At 42.4% G+C, this 18,882-nt stretch overlaps 1 protein-coding gene across 2 annotated transcripts in view; it reads left to right on the top strand.

The window, feature by feature from the left end:
* The first annotated feature begins 316 nt into the window (after positions 1 to 316).
* The window catches only part of RAB11FIP3 (RAB11 family interacting protein 3), a 179,287-nt gene continuing 160,721 nt past the window's right edge, over positions 317 to 18,882 (top strand). Inside the window, exon 1 of one of the 2 annotated variants that reach the window (XM_039491503.1) lies at positions 317 to 2,143. In XM_039491503.1, the coding sequence (XP_039347437.1) occupies positions 1,145 to 2,143 (999 nt within the window). In that variant the 5' untranslated portion in view covers positions 317 to 1,144. The remainder of the gene's footprint in view (positions 2,144 to 18,882) is intronic. The other variant, XM_039491504.1, reaches the window with a different exon arrangement.

Genomic DNA, 18,882 nt, shown 5'->3' with positions numbered 1-18,882 from the left:
CCGGGGGCGGCACAGACACACACACACACACAGCTTTCCCCCCCCCCAGCCCAGAGGGGGGCGGCACAGACACACACACAGCTTCACCCCCCCCCCCAGCCCAGAGCCCCGCGTGGCACCACACGGACACACACACGTACTCCCCATCCCCACACCGCGCGGGGGGGGGGGGCACAGACACACCGAGCTCCCCCCAGCCCAGAGCCCGGCGGGGGGCGGGCGGCACAGACACACCGAGCTCCCCCCAGCCCAGAGCCCGGCGGGGGGCGGGCGGCACAGACACACACAGCTCCCCACACCAGCAGGCCTGGGACGCCCCGCTCGGAGGCGAACACAGTTCCGCCCCTGTCGCCGGGCGCGGGAGGAGCCTAAGCCCGGAGACACAAAGCCCTCCCCGGGCTGCAGGCGGAGCCAGGCCGGCCAGCGCGGAGATCGGCCCGCCCAGCCGGCTGCCAGAACAGAGGCTACAGCCAGCCGCAGGCGGGAGCCCTCGGAGCCGGGGAGCAGGACCCCCAGCACCCCCGCACTCTCCCCGGCCGCCGGGGGAGCCCAGGTCCCGGAGTAGCTCGAAGGGCCCAGCCTGCTCTCCGGGCCACAAGAAGGGCCGGGAGCATAGCCTGGTGCTGCAGCACAGCCCGCCTCGGACCCCCGTTAGCCCGGCGGTGCCGGAGCAGCAGGTCCCCCGTGAATTCGTGGCTTAGCAGCACCATCCCTTGCAGGGGAGGCCGCCGGTTCTTTGGCGGGGGCAGCCCTGGGGTGCGGGCTGAGCCCGGGCTGCTGGCTTTGTCGGAGAGCCATCGAGGCGCCTTCGGTTCGTGCGTGGCTGCGACTGCCTTTTGCTCCCCACTGAGGTCCCTTTAGCTGCTGCCCCGCCGTCCTGGGCCGCCGCCGCCGCCGCCTCCTGGGATGTGAGGCCGGAGGGATGGAGAAGATGGATGCAGGCAAATGGCAGCAGCGCATCTCCTGTTTGCAGAGGAGGCTCCAAGGAGTAGCAGCAATGCAGCGGTTCTGTGGTGGGCTCTCCGGGAGACCCGAGCTCTGCCGCGGGGAGACGGCAGGGCAGTGATCGCTCACAGACCCAGCCCTTTGTGTCCAGGAGGGGCTGAGCAGCCGCTGTGATTTGTATTAAATCCCTTTTTTTCTGATGAAAATGGAGCCGGATTTGTTAATGACTCTCTCAGACCCAGGGAGCAAGTCGGAGCGGGCATCGCTGCTGACTCTGTTTGCCGAGCAGAATGGGAGGTATCTCATCATGGAGCAGAGAGGGCAGCTGCCTAGCCCAGACCTGGTGCTGGTCCCCAGAGAGTCGCCCCCGGACGCCCCTTTGTTCCTGGGGCCCTCTTTACAAGAGAGGGAGAGCGGGCCAGTGGTGCTAGAACAGGTTTTGGGAGAGATGAAGCTATCCGGGCCGGATCCTATGCTTTTCTCAGATAGGCCCATTGAGTATTTATACCGCATGGAAATGCAGGCGAACGGCCTCTTGGACCAAGACACGACCGACCCAATCAGCGACCTGGAACAAGAGTCAGGTGCAGGTGATAATCATCATGGTTGCCCCCAGAGTGATTTTGATTTGAACCTTTCTCTGGTGCAGGGTGCACTGGCCTCTGCTCAGAACACAGACTTGGAGGAGCAGTTCTTCTCTCTTGTGCTGGACCAGGCTGTTTCTTCTTCTCTTCGGGATTTACCACTCAGGAGTGCTGGGCTAAGTCCAGAGGATTCAAACAAGGGAGAAAGCTTTCCTGAAAGCATTGAAATCCTGCAAGCAGAAGGGGAGTTTTACTTAGGAATGGAGACCTCCCAGGAGGAGAACGCCTCTGAAGGACTCACTCCAACTTCCCCTTGGACTAAAGAGCCAGAAGATTACATATCCCAAAGCTGCCAGGAGACGCTGTCCTTAAGTACCCAGGATTCCTCCCAGATTGACAAGGAGATGGACCTCTTCCCCACTTTCCATTCCTCTAGCAACCTGAGCCAGGCCCTGGAATTCGCTCAGCCTGATTCCATAACTAATGACTCTCTAGGCTGTCAAGAAGAGGAGACCCGTCTCCAGGCTGTGTTTGATGCCCTAGACCGAGATGGGGATGGCTTTGTGCGGATAGAGGAGTTTGTTCAGTTTGCTACAGTCTATGGTGCAGAACAGGTAAAAATTAATTTATCATCTGTACTTCACTTAGGCCCAGGTGCCTGTGAATGGTTACTCTCTTCACTCCTACTAAGGAACACTGTTCTGTTGTTCAGGTACATTTCTCTTTTGTGCATAAAAATGGTGTGTATGTATTGTAAGTCTTTTATGTACTATAAGACTTCAGTATTACATCTCCTATAATGAACTTTCAATATGTATTTTCCAGCAGTGTATTTATAATAATGTTAAGGGTCTGCCTGAGGTCCCTCTTATGTAGACCTGACTTGGGCAAAGCTTCTGTTGACTTTGATCAGTATCATAACTCTAAGGGGGGGGGGGGTGTCAATAAATTGACAAAAGCCAGTATTACACTTGCACAGTGCTGAGCTCCTCCTATTGTGCTTAGGTATTGTAGCACATGGTATTGTATGGCAAATTAGGTGCTGTTCTAATTTCATGTGAATTTTAGACACAGACTGATACCCTTATTTTTAAAATGTCTTAAATTGCCACTCACATTTCCTATGATTTCTGGTCATTTCTCTTATGTTTTGATGGGGAAAATTATGAGTTTGTAGGTCCTTCGTACTTTGCATCTCTTTTCAGTAGCTTGACCTCTCAGCCTGATGGATTTAAACCGTTATTATTTAGAGAACCTGTAATATACCCATACCCCTCTTTACCTGTAGAATTTCTGAGTGAGCTAGCTCCCAGCTCTATGAAAGACAATTTGTTGATGCATTAATTTATGAACCCTGCTATTGCATTTTAGACTTCTTTGCTTATCCAGGCCAACTTCTTCAGATTATTCATATAAGCCAAGTATTTAGGTAAAAGTGTGTACAATGGGGCCTTGATAAGCTTGTATCTTTCTGGATTCCTTACACCTCAGAATTGTGGCAATTAGTAAACACTTGCATGTGTATCATATAAGGCACCTTCCTGAGGAAGATAAAGTAAAATTTGACAAGTGGGAGTTTTGAAAGCTTACTTGTTAAAAATGAGAATGAGGCAAATAGTAAAAAGTAGGTAAAGCAGTGCTTCAAATGGACCAAAGAGAAAAAATCAAAATGAGCTAAAGTTCAAGCACATGTTTGCTAATGAAGTGTTACAAACCCAATTTAACTTAGGCCATTTGCTAGTGTTTGTGGACACTATATTTCCTGTATCTGCTTGCTCTTGTTAAACACAATAGTAAGTATTAAGTATTTCAGTTTTTGATGGGTACAACTTTCTTTTTTTCTTGTTTCTATTGTATTGTACTGTGTTGAGTTTGGATTTCGATATATCCCTTTGTAGCAGATCAAATGTGGTATGGTGTAATATGAAATCACCTGGTATGACCCAAAATGTGAATTAGTAGCTGAGGTTTCCTACAAGGAGGAAGAAATTAGTCAGTTATCATCTCATTTTTGGTTTGTACTGATACCTACATAAACCTAAAACTATATTCAAAATGACATTATATGCACACAAAAATGCATCTTAAAAAGATTATTTATCCAGTGAGGAGATTTACCTGGTCTGTAGGGACCTGGTACCTAAAGATATAATTTGCTGTGAAACAGCGCACACTATGTTGAACTTCTGGGGGAGAGAAGTTGTCTGTAATCTTGTTTTCTAATTTAAGAAAAACCCATTGTTTTTAGAAAATATCCATATAAAAGCAGCAACAAGCCAACATGTCCTGTCCTTGTAAGTCACAAAAGGGAAGGGAACTCAAGTCTGTGATATACTGGGTTAAGGGATAGTGTGTAAGTCTGTTATTGTTACCAACTTGTTACATGCCTAAATAGGTAGCATAATAGGAATGACAAAGACAAAGGAAAGTTTTATAAACAAAATGACACTTCTGTGTAGCTTCAGCGGAAGGAGCATTTGCTTTCTTAGGCTTAAGTCATCTATTTGAAAATTTCATAGCCTCTTACAGCCCCCAAAAGATAAAGTAGTAACGAAACCTTCACTTCAGAGAATGAAAGATTACTCAGTTTTGTTGTCCTCCCTACCTCTATTCCGCGCTTGGATAACTTTCTCCAAAACTCTTGGGTTGGTGGGCGGGTTTGCTGAAGAGCCATGTGCTCTTCTCACTGTCCCATCCGCTTCTCCGCTTGGTACAAGAGTGAGGGACAAGCCAGAGTCCTAACCTCTAGTTGTGGCATTTATGTTTCCATCCACATATTTAAATTGTTCTTGGAAGTACAAGTTGTAAACCACATCCCAATGGAAATCTGTGGAAAACTACAGTAGAAGCTGTAGGGCTCTCTTCCTTCCCTGCCCTTGCAAACTGCAGAATTTTAATAAACTCTTCCAGCGGGCTTCAGAAATGAGTCTGGAGGTTTCTTTGCTTAAACATATTCTTATGAGGAAATATAAACACTCAACCTGTAAATGCATAACTAATGCAAAATACTACCAGAAGTTAAATACGGTGAACTTCATTATGAAATGTTTACTGTAAACATTTTAAAATGTAGTTCTAATAGGTAGTAGAAAATGTTTTGGACAAAGTGGTGCAAAATTATGAAACACTCAAGCCCACAGTAAAAGGAGGAAGGATTTGGAATTCCTTCCCTTCAGCTGTATATTCCTTGTCTTATCTCTAGACAGGGTGCAGACAGTCCCTCCATCCAAACATGGCCCTCAGTTTTGGTAATATATTTGGTAAACCCATTAACATTACAGGTTGCTCACAATTTGTTGTTGTTTTGGGCATGAAAATTAAAATGGAGCCTAGCAATCTTAACTTGTTAACTATACATAGTTAACTAAATTAAACTATTGTTTAACTATGTATAATCACATGACAGTCTTCTTGTACTAAGCAATCCAAATCAATAGAACATAAGGGCATACAGATTATGTGCAACAAATATGTGGGTTTTTTTGCACTTGCTAACAGTGCAATCAAGTTTTAAGATTAATTACAAATTCATTTTAAGATGAAGTTATCTCTGTATCACCTTGCTCAAGTCTTCCATCCTTTCTGTAATTCCCATTTTACAGATAGGAAAACTGAAGAACACCAACCTCCTAGGGATGTTAGTTAATTAAAATTTGTAAAGCACTTTGAGATCCTTTAATTTCTCTAGCATCATCTATTTGTAGTGCTATTTATTACTGTCTGATCAGTGCACCAGCTTAAACTGATGCAGTGTCTTTTGAAAAATGATCATGTTTTAAACATGAGACAAAATGCAGGGTTCTGTTTTCATGATCCTAGATCAATTGTGCTCAGTTTACAAGTTCTCTTTTTTTAAGTCTATCAGTCATGTCCCTCCCTCCCCCCAAATCTGAACATCCTGCTTTATTCCTTCTGAATGAGCGTAGAATATCAGGGTTGGAAGGGACCTCAGGAGGTCATCTAGTCTAACCCCGTGCTCAAAGCAGGACCAATCTCCAGACAGATTTTTGCCCCAGATCCCTAAATGGCCCCCTTAAGGATTGAACTCACAACCCTGGGTTTAGCAGGCCAGTGCTCAAACCACTGAGCTATCCCTCCCTCCATGCTGAAATATATTATAGGGCAGGGGTTCACCTTTTTTCTTTCTGAGGCCCCACCAACATGCTAGAAAAACTCCACAGCCCAGCTGTGCCACTGCTGTCTTTCTGCATATAAAAACCAGGGCTGGCATTAAGGGGTACCAAGTAGGGCAACTGCTCAGGGCCCCCATCACAGGGGGCAGCATGAAGCTAAGTTGCTCAGGCTTTGGCTTGAGCCCCTGGGTGGTAGGTCTCGGGACTCCAGGCTGCAGTCCTGTGCAGTAGGCTTTGGCTTTCTGCCCTGGGCCCTAGCAAGTCTAATGCTGGCCATGCTTGGTTGACCCCCTGAAACCTGCCTGTGGGCCCCCGGACTCCTGGCTGAGAACCACTGTTAGTGTATAGCTTGTGTATAGAAATGTATTACTTTATATGTAGTTCCTAACACCTTCAACATTTACTTCCTGGAACAGCAAGTACTGCAATGTAGAACTGAGACCTAAGTAAGGTGCAGAAATTGGTTCAAGAAATAACTTTAGTTGAGCCAATAAATAATAGGGACCATAGTGTAGTTAGGCTCAATGGCCTTGTAGTAACAGGTGACAGTAACAAACTAGCATTATGACACTGACATTTCCTAGAGAGATTAAAAAAAACAAAAACCTTCCCTTGTTTTTAAAGCACTAAAATCAAATTTTGAGGAAACAAATCATGTGATATGTTGAGAAGCTATTTAAGTATCCGTAATGGAGTTGTGGATGGCATGCATACCTCTGAATAAAGGAAGCAGGAGGGCAAGGAAAACCAGTATGGCTAAATGGAAAGGGACACGCAGTTATTTGGTATCCTTAGAACATGGAAATCCAGCCTACGTGAAGCTAATGGACAGGAACAAAAAATGCTAGGTAAAGCGGAAATTAGATGGTATAAGGGAGAATTTCAAGTCATAAGCAAGAAAATCTATTTTTAAAAATATATGCAAATCAGTACCAGGACATTTTCAAGACCATTAGTGGGTCTACTGGATTACCAGAGAGTAAATGGAGCCATTAGGGAGGATAATTTTGTAGAGAAGAGAAATGACTTCTTTGCACCAGCCATCACCACGCAGGATGGTAGAGAGAGACCTGATTTTCTCAATAAAGATGAGGTACTGAAATAGATTGAGACGTAAAAAAGGAGGCACTGGAATCAGCTGATAAATGTTAAGAAAAACAAGTAATCAGAACCAGGATTCACTCAAGAGTTCTGAAGGAACTTAAGTATGGAGTGACTACGAAAACTTGCAGTATCTAATAAAAATTGATAACTGTACAAGAGGGCTGGAGGTAGGTGTATCTTACTATCTTTAAAGAAGGTGCGAGGGATAGTACTTGGAATTTAGACTGCTGAGTTTACTGCTGTGCCAGATTAGTTGATTGATGCAATAATTTACTTATAAAACCTAGATAAATGTCAAAGTAGGGGGACAAAGTAGCTTTGATTTTTGTGACAAAAATCATGTCTGTCTAATCTATTAGAATTCTTTTGAGCATGTCCTCAAAATAGTGAATAAAGGAGAGCTGGTATATATAGGGTGACCAGATGAAATGAAGAAAGTATCGGGACACATGGGGGAGGGGAGGGGGTCTGTCGGAGCCAAAAAAAACCCAAAACCAGTGCTGCCAGCAGAGTGAAATATCGGGACAAATTGCCACCCAAATGTCGGGATGGTCCCGATTTTTATCAGGACGTCTGGTCACCCTAGGTATATATGATTAATTAAGGCATTCAAAAGTGTTGTGGGATTTTTTTTTTTTTTTGCAAGGTTCCTTGAAAGACACTATTAAAGGAACTTTGTAGTTATGGGGTCAGAGAGGTAAAATACTATCATGGATTAGAAATTAAGAGATTGAAAACGAAGAACAGGAATACACTGTCAATTTTCAAAATGGTAACGAGTTAGCAGTAGAGTACCCCATGGATCTGTACTATGAGAGGTACCTTTTAACTGTGTGATGGCAACAATTGACAATGACACTATTGTTTAGGATAGTGCAGGCCGGAGAACATGGCGAGAACCCTAGAGGAACATAAAGCAGTGCGACTGGATAGCACAACGTCAGATGAAATTGATGTCAAAAGCAAGAATACACTTCAGAAGGAATAATTTGAACTAGTCATATACTGCACATTACTAAATTTCTTATGTGATTATGGTTTAAAAACCTGGGACAGCTTTATTTTAAAAAATTAAGAATTGTGTTTGTGTCTTTAAAAAGAAAAGTTTGGATAAAGAATGGGAGAGAAAAATACTGAATATATTATAATGCTGTTACATAAATCAACAACATGCTTTCACATGGAATACTGTATTCATTTGTGGTCACCCTAGTTCAAAAAAAGATACAGAGAAATAAAAGGGGGCCACAATGGGTGATGCCTAAGATTAGAGGCATGGAAAGACTTTTTATTATGGGGAGAGATTAAACAGCTTAAACTTGAGTTCAGAGAGGAAGTAAATAAGAGGGGATGTAATAGTTGTATAAAATGAATAGTACAGAGAGGGTGAATTGGGTGTTCCTATGTTCTCTCACTATACAAAAACAAGGGGATGCTAATCAAAAACCAAGAAATTTAAAACTCAGAAAAGGCTTTTATGCAATGCACAATGAACCAGTGTAAATCACTGCAGCAAAGTGGAGCAGGAACTTTGCATTCTGACAAGTTTTGTTTTACATGTTGTGATTTGAAGGAAAAAAACCACCTTTTTTGATCCAAAAGATTACTGGTTGGAGGCTTCTCCATCTGAACAGATTAAGAAAAAATAGAGATGGAAAAGGCCTGTTACACAATGTGATCTGTCCACCTAGGTTAAATGAAAGATTAGCCCCTACAGTTTAGTCTAGTCTAGTTTTAAATGTGCCAAGCAATAGGGCTTCTTTGCTTTCTCTTGGGAGTGGCCTACATCCTAACACACATCTTACTATTGTTGTTGTTAGGTTATTTTGGTTTTGTTTTTTGTTTGTTTTCTGATAATGAGATTGTATTATATCCCATCACTCCTAGTTAGATCCTCTTGTTATAATCTACCTTGGCCCTTGATGTTTACATCTTTCAGATATTTCTTGGGTAACCATATTGCTTCTCTTCTACTTCCACGAGCTGTTGCTTAGTCAAGCTTTGCATATTTAGTACTTTTCGTCTTTCCTCCAGCCCATTTAATCAGTTCTGGTTGCCCTACTCTGAACTTCCTCCAATTTGTCAACATCTCTTGTAATTAGATTCCCAGAACAGAAGGCAGTGTTCCTGGTGAAATTGCACCTGGGTGTGGTTTCACTCTGTATTCTCCAGTTCACATTCCACTGCACAGCTTACAACATAAAGGTATAACCAAAGAACCAGGGATCTGCACATTAGTCTGTGAAATGGAGAACGTGGACTGCAACATTCATTCATTCTTTTTTGTTACTCCATCAGAGTAAAGCATCTTATTTCAAGACTTATGGGTCATTGTTTTATATGATAGATGAGGGCCTAGAGTATAGTCTGACTTATGACTTCTTGATTAAAGTTCCTCTTGAATCACTGCTGATACATTTGTATGTTACTTATCGTAGTTAGATTTAAATCACAGTGCCCCCAGAATCTAATTTAGGGAGAATATATAAAAATCTGTCGGTGAACCTTAATTCTGCAAACTTCTCTGTCTGACTTTGTGAAAGGAGATTCCTAGTTACCCAACGAGTTAATATTTCCCCCCCTGAAGTATATGAAAACAAGTGGATTCTTACATCATCTAAATGTGAATGGCACTTACTTTTCTTCCATCTGTACTGCCACTGCAACAACTTTCAAAGGTTTAAATGGTTGTTTATTTTTGGTGTTTGCTTTTTGGGAATGGAACTAGAATTCCAGTGAGAGAGACGTTTTGTGTGTGCGTAAAAGAGCGAGACAGACTCACAGTGCCTAGCTTGCCTCTGAACTGCTAAATTAAGTGTGCAGGTGATACAAAACTTCACTTTCCCTCTTATTCTTTTGTCAGTGACAAAACTTCCATTAACTTTAATGATTCAGCTGCCTCAAACATTGAGTTGGGTTGGCTGAAAATCTACCATAGCGATTAGTCTGCTTTCCCCGCCCCCCCTTCAACAGGCATTACATCATTATTAATAAAACATTCTATGTAGAGGAACTCCAGCAGACATGGATCTCTCTCTCCTGCGGCAGGAAAAGCACTTCAGAGGCAGAATACTCCAACAAATATCCAAATTATATCATGAGAAGTTATGGTTATTGACAGCTCGCTGAAAATGAAAGTCACTTTATCTTTTGAAATGAGAGAGGCCCTATTAAAAAGATTCTTATTATGGAATATATGTATTAGGAATATGGGGAATTTTTTTTTTACTTTTAAAAACATCCCTTTTCAAAATGGACAGAGTAGGTGGAGATGTGTGTAGTATCAAAAACGGGTCTCTTTGAGCGCACGAACGGGGAAAGGAACTGCAGGAAAAAGAGGTCCCTCTGGTTAAATAAATGGACAAGCACTTGGGTTCTGACCATCACTGTGTCACAGACTTTATCTATGAAGTTGGCAAGTCCATTTAAACCAGAAGTTTTTGAAGATTGCCACTAATTTTTGTCTTAAACTGTCTGGATTGCCCCCCCCCGCCCCGCCCCAACACCCTGTGAAATGGATATATTTCCCTACCTCCCAGTGCTGTGGGGTATATCAGCTCAGTAGTGTATGGGAGGGGACAGAAAGTAGAGTTGTGCAGTGAGAAATGAGGAGTATTGAAGGGATGTGGGAGTCCTGGACCTCTCTGTTGTGGGGGCAGTTTAGTAACTGCTGGGGGTTGGCTTTTGGCCCTGGAACTCTGCTGTGCAGAGAAGAAGGGGAAGGAGGGGACCAAGGGGCATGGAAAACATGGGCTGGGTAGCAAGACAGGTCTGTGTGTCTGAGACTGGCATAGAGAACTCTGCCCTTCTAGTGAATGTGCAGAGGACAGATTGTCTGTTTGTCTGCCAAGTCCCTGGACCGGGTCTTGGGAGATGAGAGTTCAATTCCTGGCTCTGCCACATACTTCCTGCATGACATTGGCCAAGTCGCTTAACTTCTCTGTGCATCGATTTTCCTTTTCTGTAAAATGTGTGGGGAGTACTTTTCTACCTCCCTGGGGTGTTGTGAGGATAAATTCACTAAGCTTTGAGGGGTGCTTAGCTACTGCAGTGATTGGGGGGGGCAGTATGATCACTGGCCATGCTTGTGGGTTTGGGTAAGGGCCTCCCCTGCCTGCCAGTCTTATGCTCACTGGGGATCCATGGGGCCTTAGGGGGCTTCTAAGGGGCCCCTATGAGCTTTAATAAGCTCTTCACGGGGGAGGGCTGACAAGTCTATTTTTGGCTTATTTAGGAGCCAGTTTCAGTTGATTTGGATCATAGAAAACTGGGGCCCTTTTGAGGTAGGGACTGTCCTTGCATCTTTACAGTGCCTAGCATAGTGGGCCCTGGTCTGATTGTGGCTTTAGGTGCTACCCCATATAAATGTTCAATAATTTGGCCTACAGATCAATTTAACTGCTTAGCTTGTAGATCAGTTAGTCATGTTTGTGGGGATGGCAATTAGAAAAATCTGTTTTCTTGTAGACTGAAGAAAGTTGCTGTGGACTCCATGAAGTGGAAGAAACGTGGGTGCTCATGTTGCCGTTTTTAGAGTCCCTTTTCAGATTATAGCTGCACTTGTTGAAATCTGGGGATGGGTGGGGGGGGAGAGAGAGAGAGAGTGTATCTTTTCAGATTTATTCCTGATCCTGTGCTCCCCAAAGTCAGTGGCAAAACTATAGACTTTAAAGGCGCAGAATCAGGCCTGAGTTCCCTACCCTTTTAAAATTCCTTTTTTGTTCCTTTGCTCAGGGTAGAAACTTTCTTCAGGCCTTGATTATATGGTGATGGGTACATATGACATGCCTAATATGGGTAGATAAGTATCTAATTCAAACTGCTTTAGCTTTGCTTTTCTGTCTGGTGGTGGCCAAAATATGGATTAAAGAAAAGAGATGGAAAGTATTTGGAAAGGTTATTACAAGGAAAAAATTCCCAATTACTTACAGAAAAATTTAGGACTTCCATTGATTAATGCCAAACTGCAGCTTTCTATATAATGCATACACTTCATCTTGGAGTTCAGTTAATCTCTCATCAGAATGCTATCAGAGAATGCGTGAAGATTTTAAGTCTTAATCAAGGCTTGTGGCTTTTGGTTTTTTTGTTTCAGAGCAGAGTTTGAGGGGACAAGTGTGTGGTGAGAGTCCAGGCCAGCTGCTCTTGAGGCAGTGTTCTTTTCTATTATGTCAGGTGTGCTTTGCTATTACCTGAGCTAGCTTGCAATCAATCATCTATTCTTAGGCTTTGATTTCCTTGCTAAAATGTAATCCTATGTTTTTCAGCCTCTCAGCTATGAAAGTGCTTAAAGAGACACTATACTAGCAGCAAATTTACAACTGCTGTAAAATTTCAGTTACAAATATATCAGGAATGGAGGTTGTTTGTAACTCTGAACAAAATGTTATGGTTGTTCTTTCAAAAGTTTACCACTGAATATTGACTTAATATAGCTTTGAAACTTTACTATACAGAAGAAAAATGCTGCTTTTAACCATCTTTAATTTAAAATGAAACAAGCACCAAAACAGTTTCCTTACCTTGTCAATTTTTTTTAAAATCCCTCCCCCTTTTTTTTATTTAGTAGTTTACGTTTAACGCAGTACTGCCCTTACCTTTTTTTTTTTTTTTTGTCTTTGCTGCTACCTGATTGTGTGCTTCCAGTTCCAAATGAGGTGTGTGGTTGACTGGTCAGTTCGTAACTCTGGTATTCGTAATTCTGAGGTTCTACTGTAAAAAAAATATATTTAACCGTTGCCATACCTACAGGATAATATCCTCTATATAAAATAAAGTGGATGTTTACTTGGGAAAAGTTTCCTTCCCCCCAGTGGAATGACCCTAGAAGAACAGTACTATTGTCTAATAGATTCACTAATCAAAGGGCAGCGGGGTCATCGTGGGAGGTATTTTATTCACTACAATCAAAACATTTTTTTGTACAACAATTCTCATCTGCAAGAAACGATTCCTAGTTAGAAGTATGTCATATTAAGATTGCTTTCAAAGTTGTTTATATCATTACACACCTAACCAGCTAAACAACCAATTGCATGCATAATATTCCTTTCCACACTTAAAATCAAGAGAATAAAATTGTTAGCCACTCATTGTTGTCAGATGCTGAGATTCCTTTTGTACTCTTAAATAAGTGTTTGTCCGCCCAGCTGACTTCATGTCACAGAACAAATGACTTCCTGGTAGCTGCAACCCACAGTTTGTGGGTAGAAGAGTCATCTGCTGCTGCTTGGTGCACACATCTAGATTTTTTTTTATTATTATTATTTTTTTTCTGAGACCGTGTGAGTCAGCCCGAGACTGTAGCTCAACAGCATGACATTAGGGAGAAAAGATTTCTTGTATGTGTCAGGTGAAGTGACTGCCTTAATTCCTGATGATGATGATCATGTGCTTCAAGCTGTTGGTCTTCTAACCTGGATTTAAAAAAAATCTTTCGACACTTATCTGGTCATTCTCGTCTTTGTTTCAAAATCCTTGGCAGCCAATTTCCAGGAAAACCCAGCTGCATCCTTTCCTTCTAATCCCTCAGGCAGGTTCACAATGCTAATATTGTTCAATCAGCGTTCTCAAATGCTTCCAGTCTCTGTTCGTTCTTTATTTTTCCTTTTAATGAGGAATATATCTTTAGGTTGGTTTGTAGCAATGTGTCTAAGGGTAGATGGCTTTCTGATTTATGTCCATTTTAGTATCTAAGATAGTGAGTGCTTCTTCTCTATACCACCCTCTTTCCCCCCTCCCACCCGCCCAACAGCTGAGTATGAAGAAGCAATTGTTACCTGGATTGTATCCATTTTATGCTGCATGGCATGAAATCTCCTTGTAGGTTTGGGAAGAAGATGGCAGCAGCCGGTTTGGTGTCAAGCACGTTTGCTGGTGGGAGCAAGTTTGGCTTGTTTAGGCACTTTCAGCAAACAGATGAAAGTATGTTTTGGGCTCTGAGAGAACTAAAATGGTAAGAAATAAATCTGACATTGTCTACCCGTAGAGTTATGTAGTGGCACTAGGTTTCCTTGCCTCCTGTCAGTCAGATGGTTCCAACCCTCACAAATACTTAGAATACAATTTAAAACAAAACAAAAAAAAAAACTTGAAAAGCCATTCCTCCTTACTAGGAACTCACTTACTCAGGGCCGGTTTTAGGAAGTGCGGGGCCCAATTCGAACAGTTTCAACGGGGCCCCGGCAGGGATGACTTAAAAAAAAAAAAAAAAAAAGGCAGTGCTCCGAGTCTTCGGCAGCACTTCGGCGGCGGGTCCTTTACTCACTCCGGGTCTTCGGTGGCACTGAAGGACCCACCGCCAAAGTGCTGCCGAAGACCCGGAGCACCGCCGGGTGAGTAAAATTGAAAAAGGTGCCTCTAGCCAGGGAAGGGATTCTCACTGGGCGCGGGGCCCTCTTAGGCGCAGGGCCTGATTTGGGGGAATTGGTGGAATAGGCCTAAAGCCGGCCCTGCACTTACTAGGTCCTGAGTTCAGGATTTCATGTTTCCTATCTGAGGCATCGGGTACACTGTTTTAGTTCTGTTTTAGTAGCTGTTATGGCATCAACTGTTGCTGGTTAGAAGTGGAATCCTGGCCTATTGTTGTCCTTTCCATCTGGCACAGGAGAATAAGTCTGCAGAAAACTGGTAGCTCATGTTACTTTTGAGAAGTAGGTAACTGAATACTATCCTCCCCCTAGCCTGTTTAGGGATGTCTGTTGTATAGGTTTTCCTTGTCCATATTGCTACGGTGCTTCCTATTTGTAAATGGACCCTTGAATTTCCTTAGACAGTATTATATTCTCATTCTTTATTCATTTTGGGAACAATTAAGTACTTGTTTACCTTTGGGAATCCCGTCAAACTGGTTTTTTACCATTTCTCCTCCCCACTGTTGCTTCATAAATAAACATTCTTATCTGGTAATGTGAGGTGTTTGAAATACTGTGGTCAAAGCACGTTCAGTTAGCTCTGAACACAAGGAAAAACAAACTCAAATTTAAAATTCCATCGGAATCATCAGCTCTAGAAATGAGCATCTCTTAATGCTATATAGTCATGTATAAAAGGATCCCTGATTTTGATATCTTGCTACTGTATTCATTTTATTAAACATGCTTGCTCACAAATTTATCCCCAGGGAATTGTATATTTCATACTTTCAACAACTCTTTTTCTCTAACACATGCCAGAGAGTTTCCTTCTCCTGTCTGTCTGTAAAGCATATTCTCAGTGCAGCATTAACTGAATGAAAATACTCTGACAGCATTTTTTTATTTTTTTTTTACTACATCCGCACTACAGCCGTCTGCTTAACTAACTAAATGAAAACCTTAAGGACTTCACTGGTGATTGAGTTAATAAGTCGTACAAAACAGGATAATGTCAAATGCCCACAAAAAAGCTCCTTTCAACTTTTTCATTTTCCATTTCAAAGACATTGAGCCTTCCTGTTTCAAATGGATTTTCAGTGTGATATTTCTGTTTTGCAGTAGAGCCTCACTGAATCATCATAAAGCTGCACTTGAATTGACAATATTAGGACCTGTAATTCATCAGTGGAGGATGAGGCATACAACCCTGTGCCGAGTAGAGTTGGACAATAGTGGTTAAAAACACCCAAAGCCTGCATAAACTAGAATTTTCCACTGTTGCAACCACTAACAGAACTGCATTGGGGTGATTTTATAGGTCCTAATTTTCCTAGTGTAGACAAGACCCTAAGTGGATGCAATGAGAGCTAGAATAAATTTAGTGAGGCTTGCAGACTACTGGTCTTTAAGATACGGTCGATGTAAGTCATCACTGTGATGGCTTTGGTCACAGAAACTCCCTCAAGACTGTCATTAAATGTGCTGGGATACCACTGAGAACAAACACCCCTGCCAGAGAAGGCTTCCTTCCACTCCCATCTTGCTGAGCTAGACACATCAGTCGGTTACAGCACAGACCAAGAGGTTGGGCCACACCCTCCTGCAGTTCACAGAAACTAAGATTCATTTAGCCCAGGGGCTTCTCAGTTAATGGACTTTTCCAGCTCGCAGTGTTCAGTCTTTCTGGGAGCCTAAACCCCAAACGAATCCATTTTACCTTGTACAAAGCTTATACAGGGTAAACTCATAAATTTTCCGCCCTCTATAAAAATGATAGAGAGAGATGCAGAGCTGTTTGCTCCCCCAGGTATTAATTGTTTACTCTGGGTTAATTAATAAGCAAAAGTGATTTTTATTAAGTATAAAAAGTAGGATTTAAGTGGTTCCAAGTAATAACAGACAGAACAAAGTAAGTTACCAAGCAAAATAAAACAAAGCACGCAAGTCTAAACCTAGTATGGTTGGAAACTGAATCCAGGTAAATCTCATCCTCAGAGATGTTTCAATAAGCTTCTTTCACAGACTAGACTCCCTCCTAGTCTGGGCCTAGTCCTTTTCAGACCAACCATATGGTTTATGGCTTGGGTCCAGCAGTCAGTCTCACCCCTGTAGTCACAGTCCTTTGTTCCAGTTTCTTTCAGCATCTTTTTGGGGTAGAGAGGCCATCTCTTGAGCCAGCTGAAGACAAAATGGAGGGGCTTCCAGAGCCTTTTATATTCATTCTCTCTCTCTCTCTCTCTCTCTCGTGGGCACAAACCCCTTTGTTTTTTTGTTAAAAATCACAGCAGCAAGATGGAGTTTGTAGCCACCTGGGCAAGTCACAGTCTATGAATGATTCAGCTTTTTGCAGGCCAATGCCATTGTTTACATGTTAGTTTGAATGTTCCCAGGAAAGCTCAGATGTGGATTGGCATCTCCCAAAGTCCATTGTCAGTTAAGTGTTTCTTGATAGGACTATTCTGAGTAAGTGCCCATTCTCAAGAAGCTGACCAAATGCTTCACTGATGCTACTTAGAATCAAACACATTGAGATACAAGTACATAGCCAATATTCATAACTTCAAATACAAAAATTATACAGAAAGCATAATCATAACCAGCAAATTACAACCTTTCCCTTACTTGACCTCCTTTGTACAAGATTTGGTGCAACTATAGGACCTTGGTTGCAACAATGATCTATATGATCACAGTTCATGTCAGGAATGTCACAGTCGCTTTTCCCATGGGACAGCTGGGAGATACCATATTAATATTGGTTCCAGTCCAACACTCAAAGCCTTGAAGTAGGGGTACTCCATATACAGTACCAATGTTGGCTACTGATGGTGCTGCTTCTGTGATTTGGGAAGTCCTTGATGAATGTTGTCAGTTGTGAATTGATTGTAAACAAATCCCTTGTGCTGTTAACACCATAGGTGACTGAAATTGGTAAGACCAAAACTAATCCAGTTGACTCCTTACTCACTGTGTACGCTCTTTTCTTTCTTGCATTTTTCCAAGTTGGACAAAAGTCAGTGTCACTCTTGTTGAGAGTGGGTTTTGCCTTCGGATTCAGTGTTGTGGTGGTTGAGCTGCAGGGCCTGAGTTAGTCTTAAAATCAACAGCTGCCTTTTGGAATTAAACAAACAAAAAGAAAACCAATCTCTTTTGTGAGGAAATTGTATGTTTACAACCCTGCGTTTTGGACTAAGCTTGCATTGGCAGCATCCCGTTGTTGCTCCTGTGCTTCTGCTGTGACCACACCACAGCTGTAAACAGAAAGCCAGATGGTGGCAAACTCCAAAGGAGTCTTCAGCTTTGAATGTAGAAGGGGAGGGAAGTGGAATTTACAGCAAGTTTTGGGGGTTTTCTGAAGCCTCAGTTGTGAGGTTTCCACACAACCTTCTCTGACATCAGTGCAGCTCTGAAAAGAGGATGTTAGCTTTCTTTGTTCTGGGGTAGTGGAATACACACAATACAATTGGTTCCACTGTCATCTGGATCTTTTTGTGTCTTGCATTTCGGTATATGTCACAATCTGAAATAGGTATTTAGGGGGAGGGAAGTGGAAACAGCAGTGATTGAAGCTGGGGAAGGGCACTGCCTGGAGGAAAACTGGGTAACCTGGAACTCTTCATGTTTGTTTGTTTGTTTGTTTTTTGGTTTTTTTTTTTGAGACTAGCCAAAGGAAGAAATAATGAGCAATAGACAATAATTAAAAAACAATTGGTAGCCCAACAAAACACAGTCCTTTTCAAATGAATAAGAAACCATCGTGTTGTGCACTAGCTAGCCTACATAACTAGTCTTATTGGCTGGCCTTCTCCCTTCTCCCTCCTGTGTATTTAAAAAAAAAAACAAAAAAACCCACTTGTTGCACTCGTCTTTTACTTAACTTTGTGTTTGGGGACCAGCTTTGATTCTATGCCTGTACAATTCTGAGCGCAGTGTAGCCTGATTTTGATGATGTCTCTCTTTTTACCTACTGTTAGGGTAATTTTAGAAGTATACCATCTGCAAGACTAGGAGAACACATGTACTCAGTTCTTTGTTTTATGCACTTAACAGCACTCTGTGTATAGTCAGCTTAATTTTTTTTTTTGTGTTGTGTGGACTTTTTTTACATGGCAACATTGGAAATCTTCAGTAGGAAAATGACTGTAAAATCACAAACATTGGCAGGGGAACATAGGTAGCAGGCAGTCCTCGACTTTGACATTCGACTTATGACATTTCTGAATTGACACCCTGATTCGACTTATGACAATTGGTTTTGACTTTACGACTCTTGGTCCCACAGTGGAGTGGATTGCGGTTGAATTACGACTTTTCAACTTAGTTTTCAGGAACCAATTGTTTCGTAAGTCCGAGGACTGGCAGTACTTGGAATTTAGTTAATTAAAAAGAGTAGTTTCAAGTTGATTGTGTCCCTCCTAAAATAAGTGTTTTTTGTGTTTTGTTTTTTTTTGTGTTGTCTTAAACATTCTGTCTGCTTTGTGGTAGCAGTAACAAGTTGTCACGGAGTGTGGGGGAGTCAGCCCTGCACCCCCGGCTTTCTGCGATTCACCATGACTCTCAGCCAGCCAGTAAAACAGAAGGTTTATTTAGACGACAGGGACACAGTCCAAAACAGGTCTTGCTGATACAAACAACAGGACCCCCTTATTTAATGAATGTTAGCATTTGTGGATGTTTTGGAGAGACCAGCTAAAAACAGCACAGGAGGTAGGTATGCTGCCTGGACAATATACCTCAAACGTGGCTTGGAAAGTTTTAATT

The sequence above is a fragment of the Mauremys reevesii genome, linkage group 10 (assembly GCF_016161935.1).
Source record: "Mauremys reevesii isolate NIE-2019 linkage group 10, ASM1616193v1, whole genome shotgun sequence".
Lineage (NCBI taxonomy): Eukaryota > Metazoa > Chordata > Testudines > Geoemydidae > Mauremys > Mauremys reevesii.
This window is presented reverse-complemented; position numbering and strand designations above follow the sequence as displayed.